The following is a 17,288-nucleotide window of genomic DNA, read 5'->3' as shown; positions in this document are numbered from 1 at the left end:
AGTGGTATCATAACAGTAATTTTAAATATATATATATATATATATATATTATGAGTTACTCCACACCCATAGAATGGTGAAGAATGGGAGAAATGTGATAATAATACAGAACCATTCTGATCTATCTGCCCTTGGATTTGAGAGCATCTTATCCTTGCCTTGCTTGTGCTTCACAAAAAAACTTATTTAAATCCAATCTAAATACTGTCCTACTTCTTGACATAAAATGCCAAAGGCATTTGGCAATCAAATGTTTCCCACTATGATGGTTGACAGCACCTAGTTACAGATGCCACATCACTTCCTGTTAGTCAGACTTGGAAAGAAGTCAAGGACTCCAGAGATTATTCCCTTTGACAGTGGCTCTGATCTGAAGAGGTACAGAGGCCTTTCTTTTTCCAGAGCTGCCAATCCAGGAACAGTTCGCAAACTGGTAATATCCATGGGAATAAACTGCCAGATATAATGGTAATTTAAGTTCAGAGAAACAGCATGGGGGAGGAAGCTTGTTACCTCTAAACCTTGCATGGACAAAAGGGAAGCCCATGAACCATATGCAGCTGCCCCCTAGGCCATTTTGTGGCTTCCCAAGAGTTCCCATGAGGGATACTTTTTATACTAGAAAGACTAATAGTGCCTTCCAAGTCTGACAGGGGGAGCATTATTGGCCATTTCATCTTGTTTTCAGGCATTTATCCCCTTCACTTTTTAAAGTGAAGTTAACTTCTGGGTGTATGTTGCTATTCTCAAGAGCAAAGCAGCCCCACAACCCTTGGTAGTTCCTCACTCCATTCTAAATGTGTCTCATAAAATGACCCTCATAGACCAACACCTAGTCCCTAAATCATGAATGGTCCTGATGTGGTCCTCCAGATGTTTTCCCTCCCCCTCTTCATCAGTCTAAGCCTGTAGGGCCAATGGTGAAGTAGTTAGAGGCTAAACATCTAGAGAGGCCACAGTTGCCTACTCTTGTCCTCAGTTCCATATTTTACCTTCTAATTAGTGTTTGGATCTCCTCTAACATCTATATTTTCTGTTTAGCTACTGTTAGCAGTCTAATCTAGCCTATAACCCACGGCTCTTCAGACTAGCAGTTGGATACCATAGAACAGAAGAATGGGGAAAGGTAGCATAAGAGATAAACATTGAAATGAAAAGACATGGGGGGGGGGGGTTCCCAAAGGAGCAAAACTGCCTTAGAAGCTGCAAAAGCCCTGACTGTTTAGCCAAGTGGAGCATTTTAATTAAACTCAAAGACATCTCTTTCCCTGAAGCACCTCAGGGAGACGAGTGGGATGCAGTGGTGGCTCAGGAACTCTGCAGTACGATGTCAAACTGGCGTTTGCTTAAGAGATAAATCACTGAGATTACTGGGCCCTTGAAACGCGCATGTGTATCTGCTTTTCTATATTGCCCTCTGCTTAATTAAAACGCTTTCCATAATGAAATAATGTTATCGCAGATTCAGGGAGGAGAAGCAAAGGAAACTCATTAAATGAAGGCAGCATACCTGGATAGAAGAGTGCTCAGGGGAGGGGGTGTTGCCCTCATGAAATATCTGCCATATCTGGAGCTGCTTGTGGAGGATCTGAAAAAGAAATGAGTGTGATGTGTGGGCCTTCAGGGCAGAAAGGAAAGTGCAGTAGCCCTTCATCTAGGCTAAGTTTCATAGAGGGGAGGAGGAATGCATGAAGCAGGGAGGTTATAGCTAGCGGGTGAGCCTTGTTCTTTCTCTTGCCTAAGTTTGGGAATGTTCCTTTGTTGGATTCCCAACTCCCATAGTCCTCCAACCAGTATGGCCAGTGGGAGTCCTACACAATAACATTCTCAAGCTCCTGGTCTTCAGATAAGAAGAAAGCCTTAGTTCAAATATACAAGTGTCCTGGACTCATTTAGATGACTTGTGTAAGGAGACTTGGGCCATAAACTAGAAATCCCCATGTCTAATTCTGTCTTTGACACAACTCAGTAGGTGGCCTTAGGCAGGACACTCTTAGCCTTGCCTATCTGCAGTATTGAGAATAATGATATTCTGGCATCTACAGTTTAAGAAGTGGCCTTTACAAAATGAAATTTGTCCACAAATGTTGGCAAAGATGATGATGGGCCTGGAGACTAAAATCCTGGAAGAACAGGTTTAGGCTAGAGGGGAAACACTTAAGAAGTGATACAGTTACTATCCTCAAATATATGAATGAGTGTTATATGTAAAATGAAGCAAACTGGTTTTCTTTTGTTCCAGAGGATAAGATTTAAATCAGCAGAGTCAAATTATAAGAGGAAGGATTTAGACTAAACTTTAGGCTGAATGGCCTGGTGATACAGTTTTTTCCGCAGCTGAACAAACCAGGTCAGAAGATAGCAAAGTCTCATTTGTTGGAGGCATTTTAAATAAAGGGGTGGCTACTTAAAGGGAAGAGTTATGGCTGTGGATTTCTTGTATTGGTAATGTTTTGGACTAGAAGTCCTATGAAGTATCTTCCTGCTCTGTGATACATTCTTACTTTGCTGGGTTTTTGTAATAATTATAGCTTAGAAATGCATGTGAAATTACCCAACAGTCTTAATTTCTTAGTTTAGTTTATTGTGTTGGTCAGAAGCCTTAGTAGTCAACACAGAATGCAAGTGTTATGAGCAGATGAAACATATCCTGAAATAATGTTACTGAAAGTTATGATTCAATTGGGACAAGATAAATCAATATTTTAAACCATTAAATTAGAAGTAATTATAAGGATTAAAGATTAACCCGGTTAAAAAAATCTTACAAAGAAAGAGAGTGTAACTTAATCTTGCAAAAGAAATGTAAGCCTTTAAGTAACCTGATGCCAGAAGAGCAAAGCTACCACCTTTTGAGCCACATTTAATTGCATGAATGTGCAGCCCTCAATATCTAGATAATAGTTTTCTGTGACAGCAGATAATTCCTGTGACATTCAGGTTACTAACGTCTACACATTTATGTAGTAGTAACTACTACTGAATTCATTTGGACATGCTTCTGAGAAGATATACATAGGTCTGTACAACAGAGGTGTAAAATGCCATTTTCTCTAAAACTGTGATTCATTTTCATGATGGAAAAAGTAACATGAAAAGATGCTCATCTTTTACTTTTCAGAGCTAAATTATTAGTTTTTGAATGCCACCACAGTAGTGGCCTGTAACAAAACTGAATTTCTTTCTATAGTCATTTTTAGAATGCTTTGAGATCAAAGTATAATATAAAAAGAAGCTAAATAGCATAAGAAAGTTGTTTACAGAAGCCTGAATCTAGTTGTAGAATTCAAAGATATAATTGTGTCAGTCTATAGAATCAGTACGTAGAGAGATCTTGTAGCTGCTTTATTTTACCACTATGGAAAGCACCAAATTTAGCTGAATGGAGTGGAAATCCATCAACCTCTTCAAGAAATATACCCAGGTACAATACCAATGGCATATATATGTCTGTACCTGGCTTCCACTCTACTAAATGCATCTGAGGAAGTAGACTGAAGTCTATGAAAGCTCATGCTGCCATTTTCTTTCTTTCAGTTAGTCTGAAAGGAGCTACAAGATCTCTCTACATCCTAAATCTAGTTGTTAGTCCTAATTAGCTGCAGACCAATTGAATCAATGCAATTTACATAAGTGTTGGTTTATTAGGTTCCTGCTAATACCTTGGGTCATTCTAGTTATGAATTACAATTGGATTTAGGTCAAAGCTGAAACTATGGATAGGAAGTGTTTTTGTGGTTGCTAGAGAGGGTGATGTGTGCAGTTATCTATTATTTTTGGAATGTTATGCACCAAAAGTTTGGCAGACATAGATAGATAGACAGACAGACAGACAGACAAAAAATGGATCACCAATAGAACCAAAAAGAAGTCTGTGCAGTTTTTACTGTTGAATGTTACGACACAAGGCCATCATAATCGATACGTCTTTCTATTTCCCCACAGCTGCTCACGGAAGGATCGGTGCGAACGAGCAGATGAGCTTCAACGCTTTGCTTCAGATCTACGACAATGTGTTCAGCTTACTGTTCAACCCAAGAATATATCAGTCACAATGTCAGAAGTCTCGGTATGTCACTTAGCCTTGAATCCTCTATAGGACTTGGTATGTTAGTTTCATTTGATAAGAGTCTTTTCCTTTAGGAAGAATGGACTAGTCTGGGTTGTGGACATAGTGCAGTATGTGGATTTTGCTATTAGATTGTTTTTTTAATGGACTTCTGAACAAATGTTTGCTGTTTTTCAGTATGACCTTCTCCTGTCTACTCTTTCAGCTGGTTCTGCAGGCCTGGAACGTCCCTGATCTTTCGGCTGGTGTGAATTGCTCATTTGAAGATTTTACAGAATCAGAAAGTCGTATTGAAGATGGTAGAATCTACTGCAGTTCTCCTTCTACAAAAGATGTCATCCCTATTACTAGAGGGAGAGGTGAGTGTGGGATGTTTAGTCTAGGTGTGTTAAATGAATCTTGAGCAGATGGTCTGTGCGTAGAATGTTTTGAGAATATTATGCAGGGAATATGGATTTTCCAACCCCCCCCCACCCACCCCCCAAAAAAACAGTTGAGTAAAATGATAGCTGGACCAGTCTATCACATTTTATTTATTTCCTTGGTTTAAAATTAGGTTTTTTTTTTGTTTTTTTTTTTAAACCAATTTATTGCTCTTCAGGTGATAAGAAAAAGTGCTTGTATGTGATTTTTGTGGGCATTCACTAGAAATATAAGCAATATTCATAAGTGTTTCCTAATGAGAAAGTGTGTCTTGACACATCATAGAATGTCCAAAAGAGCCATCCAGTTGAACCTCCTGCCATACAGGAATACACAATCAAAGCATTCCTGAAGGATGGTCATCCAGCCTCTGTTTAAAAACCTCCAAAGAAGGAGACTCCACCACATTCCAAGGCAGTGTATTTCAATGTCAAACATCTCTTACCATCAGAAATTTCTTCCTCATGTTCAGGTGGAATCTCTCATTCTCTAGTTTAAATAAATTGCTCCATGTCCTAGTCACTGGAGTAGAGGAAAACAAGCTTGGTCCAACTTCATTATGACACTTTCAAATACTTAAACATTCCTGTCTTCTCACATCTTAACCTTCTCTTCTCTGGGCTAAATATACCCAGCTCCCTAAGCCTTCTCTGATTGGTGAAGTTTTCAGAGCTTTTACCATTTTTGGACATTCTCCTCTGGGCACATTCCAGCTTATCATTATCCTTCTTGAATTGTGGTGACCAGAACTGGTCACAGTATTCCAGATGAGATGTGATCAATCACACTGTTGACTCATATTCATCTTGTGATCTGCTAAGACTCTTAGATCCCTTTCAGATATACTGTTGTCAAACCAGGTGTCACCCATCCTATACAGCAGACTCTAAATATCTGCAGACTTGCCATCTGCAGATTTAAGCATCTGCGAATGGTAAGCCCCATTGCTTTCAATGGGGATGTGTGCATGCCATTGAGGACAATGGGACCTGAGGTCTCTCATTTTTCCTTATCTACAGGGATGTCTGAAATGGATCCCCCACAGATACGAAGGGCAGACTGTATCTATGCATTTCATTTTTTTCCCTACTTAGGTGTAGTACCTTACATTTCTCCCTACTGAAATTCATTTTGTTAGTTTTGGATCATCAATACATTCTTGTCAAGAAAATGGTTAACTCCCATGAATTTTTTCACATTTCAGGACTCTTTTGGTGAAAAATTGATATGTACAAAGAACAAACATGATTGCACATAAAATTATGCATTTGTGTAAAATACATTGTGGTCGGGGGAATAATGTTTTTTCACCAAAACCCCCATAAATTTTGCTCAGATGATTTTTCTTCAAGGCAGTTCTGAAGTGCAAAAAAGTCATTCAGAAATGTACAAATAATTTCATAGTCATTCTTAGCATGGAGAAAACCTTTGAAATAATTTGTTACATCCTCGGAGTTCAGATCTTTCAGTACACAGGGAGAACTGTTGAATCATCGGTACCTTAAGGTGTATTTTTGCTCTGCGTTCATATTTGTAATGGTGTGGCTGCTGGGCAATCAAGAAAGAGCCTCAGGTCCCTTTCTCACTTGCCCAGCAACTGCATGAGACTCCCAAACAGATATCTGGAGCTGGAAGACTGCCACCCACAGTATGGGCACTGTTGAGGGGGCATTGTCTGGCATGGCAGTTATTCCAGGCCCTAAGGGATTCTCATAGATCGCAAAACTGCCACCCTCAGCAATGTTCTGGGTCATTGGAAGGCTGATGGGGAGGCACCACAGCAGGTGATATTGAAGGGCATAAGCCCACTGTGTAGAAGGATCATACTCTTTCTTCTATACCAGTTGTGGCTCTTTTTCTAAACTAACTGAGCTTTATGTGGATCCTCTCAATTCAGTTAAAATCACTCCAGGTCTTGCAGTTTGGGTGTTGCTAAAAAGTGCATTCTGTTCTTTCTGTATGTTCATGCAACTCAGTCTCTACTCTGTAGGTGATCTATGTGGCTGTTTGGTTCTGTTCTAGGAGATAAGCGAGTAGTAAAACTCTACCTCAAATCCAAAGAAACGGGGAAGAAGTTTGCAGCTGTGGATTTTGTCTTTTACAACTGTAGTGTTCACCAATCGTAAGTAGCACAAACCTTTCTTCTCCTCTTCAGGGATTTTCTTCTTTTTCTAGAAGGCTGAGAACAGTATGTGGCAGACATAATTATACTAAGTGGGTGAGTTGGTGTGTAGACAGGTGTGTACAGGATAAGACCAGGTTTAATACAAAACAGTTTTACTTGGAGATTGACATGTTTAAGTTAAACGAGTACAAGCATATCTTGCATTTCTTGTCCCTTGGACAAGGCATTTGGGTATGAGAGACTACCTTATGTTGAGCAAGATAATCCCCTTTTCTTTCTCTTGGTGAAGAGAAGATGGATTCTGTTCCTCAGCCACTGGCATTAGAATCGATTTAGTCAGGAGCATCTGAGTAAACAGATTCAGCATAAATGTGCTGGATTGTATGAGTATATATGTATATGTATATGTATTTAGTTTACTGTGTGTGTGTTGTTCTACAGTGATGTAAACCAGTGTCAACTGGTATGCAGAATCTTTCTATATGTTTGTTCTACACATTTAAAGAAAAGGATCATGCAATATCAAAGATTCCTTCCTGGGACCCTTCAGAGCTGTTGCCGGTCAAAGTAGACAGTAATGTAGCCCGGGGTGAGCAACTGTAGTGGGTTTGAGAGCCATTTTTCATCCCCTGCAATCTTCTTCAATATGCATAGACAACCAAAACCAGAAAGGAAAGGAAAGAGAAAAAGAAAAATAAATCTGGAAAGAGTCCAGTTCTGGGTTTGAAAGATGGGCATTTTTATGGTAAACCGAACAGGGTATGTGTGAAGGTGAACTGCTGCTCTTAAATCCTTCTTGGAGAAGAAATTTGCCCTTTTTTATGACCAGAATAAGAGTGGTCTGGGGAGTTTTAAGGGACAAATGCCACAAAAATAGCATTGGGGGCTGCCTGCAGCCCCAGGGCCACGCTTAAGCCACCTCTGCCACAAGTGGACAAAGCCTCTATGAGGTAGCTTCTTATGCTCACTCTGTAAGTATGAATTTAAAATGGGCAGCAGTATGATCTGCATACATCTGTTAGAAGCTTACATTCGCATATGGATATAATATAGCTCAATTGTGCCTGGCACAAACAAAATTAAAACCCATTGTGAAGTCGAAGGGTTTCTTAGCTGGCATCCATAGTTTTTTGTGGGTTTTTCAGGCCACATAGCCCAAAAACCCCACAAAAAACTAAAAATTAAAAATCCATTTTGATGTAGATTAAATTTTAAAATAGTAGCAGGTTTTTCTTATTGAAACCTGTAGAACTAGGTTATATGTCTCCTAATAGATACATTTCATGGCACTGTGTACAAGAGGACCAACTCCACAGTGTCTAGCTAGTTGTCACAGAAACACTTAACAAGGTAAAGCTGACTTTACTTCCCTAGTCCGCTACTTGCTGTTGGTTGTTGGGCTGGCATAGTGAAATGGAATATTCTTTGTACTGGAAAGTATTTGTTTAAGAGTCACTCCAAATGAAACAAACGAGGGGTTATTTTTTTGGTCGCTGACAGCTGTTTTCAATGTGCATCTGTATGTGCTAGATTTGCTATGTCTCATTCACAGTAGGGCCTTGGTGTGCTCTCTGACAGAAAAGATTTTCATGTGCCAAGTGACTGTTCCAAATCTGTCCACCAAATGCTGCTGCAGTCCATCCATTTGCTTCCTGCTGCCTATGACTGTTTTCAAAATCACAGTTCTGTCCTATAGCCTCCAGGGCCAGGAGAGTGAGTGGATGGATTGGAACCACATCATGTCAAAGTGCACAAACCTACTCCAGGCTGGGAATAGTCACCTTCCCTAAACCAATTATCACATTGATACATGAATGTAAGCAAGATTAAAGTGTTGGTTATATATACTGCTTGTTCAGTAGCAAATGTTTAGCAGTCAAATATTTAAGAACCTGAAAGGGTGTTAGAAGCCATTCAGTCCAAACCTGGAAACTGCAGTATCCCTGACAGATGACCATCAGTTTTTGTTGATATCATTAGAGAAAGCAAGACAAATACCTCCAGATATGAGCTGTTTGTTCCCACTGTCAGAAAGTAGAATCATTTGTAGGACGTTTCTACAAGCCACCTTCTACAAGGAAGTTTCTACTTCACTGGAGAGAGAGAAACCTACTTCACAACACCTCCTCATCCTAATTTACTTCCACCCACCTCCACTGAAATTGCTCCCAGTTCTCCTCTTGCCTTCAACCACCTGCCAGTTGGGGCCAGCAGACCATGTACTTAGAGCTTCCAGTTTTCCAGTTGGGCTTGCTTTAGCTTCTCCTTTTAATGCTAATTTAGAGTGGGCATTAGATAGAGTACTAGTGCTAATCTACTCTGATTTGGTCAGATCTCACCTGGAATACTGTGTCCAGTTCTGGGCACCACTATTCCAAAAAGGATGTTGATAAGCTGGAATGTTTCCAGAGAAAGGTGGCCAAAAGCATTAAAAGCCTGGAAACCAAACCTTATGAGGAATGTCATAGGGAGTTGGGTACATTTAGCTTGGAGAAGAAAAGACTGAGAGGTGACATGATAGCAATATTTAAATATTTGAAAGGATGTCATATAGAAGAGGGGAGTAAACTTGTTTTTTACTGCTCTAAAGACCTGAACATAAACCAGTAGATTCAAATTATAAGGAAAAGGATTCCATCTAAACATTTAAAAAGTTAAAGGTTTCCCCTTTGACAAGATTGTATACTCATGTATGACTGTAGGGGGTGATGACTAAGCCGAGGGAGCCAGCCTTGTCAGAAGACAACTCTGATGGTCATGTGGCCAGCATGACTGCATGGAGCACTGTTACCTTCCCACCAAAGTGGTACCTATTTATCTTCTTGCACTTTTACATGCTTTTAAACTGCTAGGTTGGCAAAAAGCTGGGACTAATGATGGGAGCTCATTCCATCACATGGCACCTGGGCCTTGACCTGCCAATATTGCAATAATCAGAATCAACATTTTTACCTCTGAGCCAACACATCCCCAACCTAAACATTAGGAACTACTTATTTACTGTAAGAACTGTTCCGTAGTGGAATAGGCTGCCTCGGGTGTAGTGGACTTTCCCTCACTGGAAGTCTTTAAAAAGAGGACATCTTTCAGGAGTCCTATAGTTGTGTTTGTCTCTGCTTCTTAGGAATAAAATGGTTGTGCTCCATAAAAGTTGCAGGGAGCTATACTTACAGCTCATAAAAGGTGAGCATGTGCTTACCGGTTCATACATGTCAATACCCTTGATCTCTTTTGGATTTAAGAGGATTATTCCTGCATGGCAGGGGGTTGGACTAGATAGTCCTTGTGGCGCCTTCCAGCTCTAAGGTTTTGTGATTCTATCAACTTACAGTTTATTGTTATTTCTGAATAAAGCCGCACATTAAAATTCAAGTGAGTGAGTAGTCCATAACCAACAGACCAGTTGGAGTGTGACGGCTTGGAAAGAATAAAGGGGAGGAGGAAATAATAATACAGTCATCCCTCCATATTTGCGGCTTTGATATTTGCGGATTTGATTATTCACGGATTTCATTAATATGTTCTCTCTAGGACTGTCTAGGTCCTCCAGTGCAACTTTGTGGTCAACTTTAACTAAAAGTTGCACTGAAAAACCATTTGTATGGTCAGTGTATGTTGGACATTGACCACAGAGTTGCACTGGAGGACCTAGAGATTCCTAGAGAGGTGTCCTCTCAGGTAAAAACAGTGTTTTTGTTATTTGCGTTTTTTCCATATTCACAGGAGTCTTGTTCCCCTAACCCTAGCAAATATGGAGGGACAACTGTACATAATTAGAAGGATAGCCTGTAGGGCATAAAAATAAAAGAGCAGCAAAGAGATGCTAGTATCCTAAGAGCTGCTGAGATACTTACAATGGCTACTTTCATATTGGGCTCTAGTTCTGAGGGAGAGTCTTTGAGAGCCTGCCTGCACTTGTCTGCTGGGGAAAAGTCCATATCCAGTAGGATGTTCAAGAGTGTAAAAGCTGAACATCAAGATGGAGCACTCAGGACTCTAATCTGGGAAGTGGAATCTGGAACAGACACAAAGAAGAGTTGCATCAAGTTCTTTCCTGACGGGATGGTGCCAGGACTGCCTGCTGTCTACCTTTGGAGGGCAAATCTTGGCTCCTGGGTGACAGCAAAAGTAGAGTTTTGAGCTAGACCTGCTTCCTCGCCTGGATTTTTTACAGAACTTTTTCTCCTATTCTCTGTCTTTCATTTAATTGGTATTACATACACCATGATTTAAAGTGCATATTTGTGTGCGCGCGCATGCGCGCGTGCGCACACACACACACACACACACACACTAATGTGATCTTTATACAATAAAGGAGAATCAAGGAGAACTTATTTTGGGTTAAGTAATCTTGTTCCAGAAGGGCAAAATGACAGCATGTATGCAGCACACAAAAAAACCTAGTAAATAGCAACAAACAGCAATCATGGTTGATTTATGACCAGGTTGAATTTTAATTTTAGGTGAATTACTTTAAAAATCAAATAATGCCTATATTAATATTTGTAAATTCATTTGAGTGTGTTTGATGTCAGTGACTGTTTATAGATCTTATTGTTATTGTTTCCATACTCTTTTCTGCTGTCCCCCTGGCTTTAACAGTGTTCACAAAGGAGGACTGATCAATCAGGATCCATGAAAACAAGTAATAAAATAATATTTGTGAACATGTATTAGCTGCAGTGATTTAGTGTGGCTATTGGACCTTCATTATTTCTGCAAGGAATTTTCCCTGCCTCTTGTTGACAATACTTGTTTAGGCAAATTACTTTTATTTTTTTCTCTCCACTCTTTTCACTAATGCCAGTAGCTTCTCTTTGCAACATTTTCTAAAATCCCAGACAAGATGCTCTGTTTCTTTGACTCTCTCTTGCTCTTCCCCTGATCTGTGTTCATCTCCACTAGGCTTGTAAACTCTGCAGCATGCATTAGCCTGTTTTCCAAGATGAAGAATGCAAGCTCTGGCTTCATTTCTAAAGGAACATTGTAGAAGAAAATCAAATTCTTAGTGATTTTATACCTTGGATTTTTCAATATCCTACAAGCATATAGTAGAACAAGGATTGTGTCATTTCATTAGCTATAGTGAAGCTGACAGTACTAGTGTCATACACGCAGGACTAAAAAGAACATAAGAAGGGTTGTGGTTAATTGGATCAAAGGTCATCTAGTCTGGTATTCTGTTTCCAAGCAGGGGACATCCAAATATTGCTGGGTGCGTTCATATGGCGTGAAAGGAACAATGATATCTTTCTGCTTTTCCTCAGCAACTGGCAGTCAGAGGTAAAACAGTTGTTATGCTAAATAACCATTGGTAGACATGTCTTCTATGTGCAGCATAGTGACTGTTGTTCTGATACACCTCACAGAAGATGCACATTGAGGTGTGTCTGAGACCTACAAGTATTACATGTTGCTTGGATATGTTTTGACATGACCACTTTCCAGCGGGTGATGTTAGGAGACACCTTCTTGGCAAGCTGCCATGAAATTATTTATGGCACTTAATTTCTAGAAGGTAGCTTCTTGGCCTCTTTGATAGAACTCCTATGACACATTAGTATGTGCTGTAGTTTCTGCTTTTCCATTTTTTCAGCTATTTATGTATCACTGAATAATTATACAGTAGGGAGATCAGAAGTATTTTAACTTGTCAAGTCTGTATGTCAGAATCCTAAAGATTCAGTCCAGACTTCAACCCTGTTTGCCCTGTGGAAAAATGAGGCTGCATGGAGATATTGGGGACACTTACTTCCCAGTAACTGAGTAGCTGGTTTTTAGATCTTGTGAGATTTGCTGGAGCTAATGTGAAGAAATATTTCCTGATTAGTGAGATCTTGGCATAGGCCCTTCCCTAGGACAGAGAATAGCATGAGGCTTTTGGGTGCTTGTCCTATAGAACTGGGACCTGTTGTTTCAGGTTCAGAGTGATTTTATATGAAGTGTTCTTTCAAGGACTGCCATCCAGAAGATAGTTTTGCCCATAAGCAGAACTGAGGGACAGCTGGCAGGAAGAGTAGTTTACCTTAAAATCCAGAAACAATGATCCGGAGGACACTGCGTGCAAATCATATTATCAGCAGTTCTTTTAACAAAATAATCAACAAGCTTTCTAGGACTTTTATTTAGGCTGGGTGTTACACAAAATAGCAAAATGGGGGAAGGTGTTTTAGAGAATGGTGTAATTTCAGAATTAAAATAGAAATGTTTATTTCAAGATCAAGAAGGTGTATGTGTCAATAGGGTCATGGTATGGGTTTGGGAAGGGACCCAGTTGCAACACTGAACTACACTTCCTCCCTCCAAAGATGTTTGTGCCTTAGCAATATGACACAATCTATTTACTATATAAAGCCAACTTAATAGAATGTTTGCATTTAATAGAAATTTAAGTCCAGGTTTAACAATATTTATAGAAAGAAATTTATAACCTAGGCTGACAGTTCCCCCTCTCAAGAACAATCTGGTTCTCAGTGGCACTTACGCTCTTCCTATGGAGTTTTCTGATCACCATGCATTATGTTCAGCTGTTACATCTGAGCAGAGCTTTATTTGGGTCAAGAGCCCAGGAATATGAGCATTAAATAATAATAAAATAAATAATAATAAAAATTTTATTTATATACCGCCCTTCCATCAGATCAGGGCGGTTTACAAACAATTAAAATACATAAACAGTAAACATTAAAATCATACAAGAATTGCAAAAACCATAAACAAAAGACAAAAAGCCCCAGGTTAGCTTCTTCTTGAGACTGAATGGGCTGTGCTGCTGTGCATGATTTTCAAATGATTAAAGGGAGCAAAAATATTAATAATAAAAATAAAAATTATGGACAATCTGAGTGACTAGTGTAAATTGGAGATGCTTCAACAAAGCTGGCACAGTTAGTGGCATTAGGAGAAGAATGGGCAAGGTTTGTTTGCATTAGTTCTCCAAAACCTTAGAATATTTGTAGGGTAAATACATTTGAAAAATGGACTAACAGGACAACATATCCAGTGGCCTTGCATTTTTTTCTCACTGATGTTTTGGACAATAGGGATTCTCTGCACTTTTCTCACTTTTGGAAATAGAGGAAAATTATGCCAATTGCGAAAGCTATCTAGGGTCTAATTCTGGCAGACCTCCCAAAGAAGATTAATCCACAAGAAAGGGACAGCTGCTGAGAATGTTAGACTATCTAGATTTACCACAAAGGAACAGTTACAAAGGTACTAGTGAAACTGACTCTGAAGCTAGTCAGTTTCAGAGAGGGTAATAAGTTATAGAGGAAAAGGCAGTCTATTAGATCAGACAGAGTAGGAATTAAGAATTAGATCACATAGAGTAAAAAGGGACCAAGCTGTTAAGATCCTCTGATAAAATCAGTTGACTTTGGAAAAAGTCAATGTGGGAAAGTGTCTATCAATGGACAGGACAGCTGTCATGTTAAAGTGCATCTTCTATAGGTAATTATAAAAGTTTAAATTTGAGATTGTCATGGTATCTTATGGGGTTTATAGGGCATGATCCAGCTACAGTTACATGTTTTTGTTTCATATATTATTTTGGCAACCTAAAAAAGGCTTATTTTCCTCACTGGAAACTAAGACGTTTAACTATGGCTGGATTGTATCTTTTTCTGTGAAGGATTAGCTTCTACAGGCAGAGCCTTCTGGGGGCACTTATAGCAAGAGACTTCTTGCAAAAGTAATTTTGCAGGCTCAGAATAGCTGTATGTTTTTTTCTTCAAGGGAAGGATCATCACTCATTGGTGGAATATATGCTTTACGTGTGTCAGGTCCATTGATTGACATTCCCAGTTTAAAGAATCAGATGCAGGAGATGTGAAAGGCCTCTGCTTGTGATATCCCTGTGAATTGCAGCATTACAGCTGTCTAGCAGATAATTATTTTTTTTATCTATAGATCCCAGGCAGCAGTGATTGTTAAAGTAGTATGAAACTGCTATGACTGTGTAGTATAAATATACTCAGGGGCAAATCACCAGCAAGGACAAGCAGCACTCGGTCTACATTCACATATCATCTGAGACATCCCTGCAGGGAATGAGTACGAATTGCCCTGCTAAATTAAGTCTTTATCAGATCCTTCATCATCTATCTGCAAATTAATAGAAACATTTAATAATGTTCATTATTTTACACCCTCCCAAATGCACAATACATTATAGGAAAACCCTCTTCCTGCAGTGCCACATATAATGTGTAACAACCGAGATTTAGTCAGGAAAGTAGGTCCAGGAATCCTCAGAATACTTTTTCCATCAGTATGGAACATGCATGTCATTTTCTTTTCCAGTGTGCTTCTTGTTGACAAATGCTTTCAAAAGTACTTGCCCCTTTCCTCACTGAATTTATGCTCCGTCTTTCCCTTCTTCTGACTTGGTATGTATAGAAATGTGTTGCTTCTGGCAAGGAATCTACTTTTTACGCCTTTCTACAGTCTTTGTAGCACCCATTATGACAGAAATGAAATTTCTAATGTAAAATACTCATGCTATCCTTCCCCCGCACACAATTTCTATCTTCTTATGCCCTTATTCTTTCCCCTAAGTCAGTTTCCATAACCTTCTTCCTCCTTCCTCCTCCTCTATTTACTCCTGTCTCTTTGTGTATTTTCTTGCTCATTGGGCTGTTTTCCATTATTATTATTATTATTATTATTATTATTTATATAGCGCTGTAGATTTGCACATGACATCAAAATGCTCTGAATCAATTATTGGTGGGTCTTGTTCACGAAAAGGACAGTTGCAGAGTAGAAGGCTGCTGGTGTTTCTGCTATAGCACTCACTTGTAAATGTTTGTCATACTCATAATGTCTTCTGCTAATAGGGCAGGTGGTTCTTGCTTAGAGAACTAAGGCTGCAATCCTATCTACTTATAGTAAGTAATAAGCCCCACTGAACTTAATGGGATTCACATCTGAACAAACACCATGGTTGACTACCAACTTTCATTGATCTGGTTGTTAACATAACCAGATACTGCTTAGTTAAACTGTATGACTATTGAGTCTTTTTTTTTGGTTCTAGTTTAATACCATAACATGGGACAAAAAAGAAAGTACCAAAGATGTTCTTTTCTTTCAACAATGGTGGATAGCTTTCTTTTATATGATTTTAAATTGTTTTATAATTCCTTCAAAATTGTGCTGCCTATATATTGAGTAATGTGCCAATTGACTGATTATTTAAAAATTTAAACTATTAGGAATTTTTAAATCAACTGAAAACTTCAGTGTTGATGCACTGAAATGCCATCATGTACCTGTGTAGAATAGTTCATCTCACCAAGGAGTTTATCATATGGAGGCAAAGTGCCCAAATCCCATGCAGAAATGGGATTTAAAATGCAGGAAACTCCCCCCCCCCCCCCCACAAAAGCAAGTTGTTTTTCAGACGACATCGGAGTTAATGAGCATTAACGCGACATTAACCTGGACAGAAAGTCAACAAAACGCACTGCTTTTTACTTTCAGAAAATTCCAGAAGTAAAAAGCGGCACATTTTGTTGACTTGCTTTCTGGGTTAATGTCGTGTTAATGTTCATTAACCCTGATGTGTCTGAAAAACAACCTGCTTTTGCGGGGGGTTTTCCACTTTCTGCCTTGTTTAATGTCAGACGTCATCTGAAAATCAATCCGCTTTTGCATTCCCCCCCCCCCCCCCACTTTAAATCCCGTTTTTGCATGGGATCCCGCCTGTGTGATAAACTCCCTAGTCTCACTCAATAACCTGCCTGCCTGGTATAATTGCAAGATGAGCATCGCCATCACGGTTTGGTTTGTCTTCTCTTAGTACAAGGTAAACTTGGAGAAAAAGGTTGGTTATGCTCTCATTACTAGACAGTAACAGTGGTGGTGGGTGACACTGATGGAGGATCTTTCAAAGACAATGACAGTGACACCATAGCTAATCATGTTAGTACTGCACAGAGGGAGGCAATGATGGATCCCCTCATTAAATTCTTTCACCAAGAAAACCCTATGATTATACAATCCAAATTGAATCAAGACATAGGTATAGGACACAAACAAAAAAGGGATATGGCAAAGGGCACAGAGGGATTAAACCAGAATAGAGAAACAATTAGACATGCTGAAAAACAAAAAGAATGTCCAGGAACATGGAAAGTGAGACACATGAGCCAAGGGAAGCTAGACATAGTGAAACAAGAAATGTTAACATTGCTGTACTTGTGGCGAAAGAGCTAAAATGGACAGGAATGGGACATTTTGTGTTGGATAATTACAGTTTTCTACTCAAGAAATGAAAAGACAAGATGAAATGGGGTGACATTAATAAGGAGGAGAGATGTAGCAAAATAGTCAAAGTATATAATGCAAAGTCAAATCGAATCATGTCAATTAGAAGTTGGGGGAATCCCATCAACATTACTGTAATCCAAGTCTATGCACATCCACAGAGGCAGAGGAAGAAGAAATTGAGGGCTTTTATGACAGACTCTAGGACAGTGATTCCCAAACTTTGGTGCTCCAGATGTTTTGGATTTCACCTTCCAGAATTCTTGACTGTTGGCCAAGCTAGCTAGACTTCCTTGAGTTTCTATAGCAGTCAGACCTTAACACATGTAACTGACATCTGAGCGCTCCAAACTATTACACTAAAGTGATATAATGCAGGAGGACTGCAGTATGGTT

General features: G+C 39.3%; 1 protein-coding gene across 1 annotated transcript in view; it reads left to right on the top strand.

The window, feature by feature from the left end:
• PLXNA1 (plexin A1) overlaps positions 1-17,288 on the top strand; it is a 395,300-nt gene that overhangs the window by 221,158 nt on the left and 156,854 nt on the right. The window contains exons 6-8 of the mRNA XM_089521294.1: positions 3,946-4,069; positions 4,275-4,428; positions 6,515-6,614. Coding sequence (XP_089377420.1) covers positions 3,946-4,069; positions 4,275-4,428; positions 6,515-6,614 — 378 coding nt within the window. The remainder of the gene's footprint in view (positions 1-3,945; positions 4,070-4,274; positions 4,429-6,514; positions 6,615-17,288) is intronic.

This window comes from Sceloporus occidentalis, unplaced genomic scaffold (genome assembly GCF_023333645.1).
Source record: "Sceloporus occidentalis isolate IW3139 unplaced genomic scaffold, rSceOcc1.0.p SCAF_1, whole genome shotgun sequence".
NCBI lineage: Eukaryota > Metazoa > Chordata > Lepidosauria > Squamata > Phrynosomatidae > Sceloporus > Sceloporus occidentalis.
The sequence above is the reverse complement of the archived record's forward strand: the minus strand, read 5'-3'. Positions and strand labels throughout refer to the sequence as shown.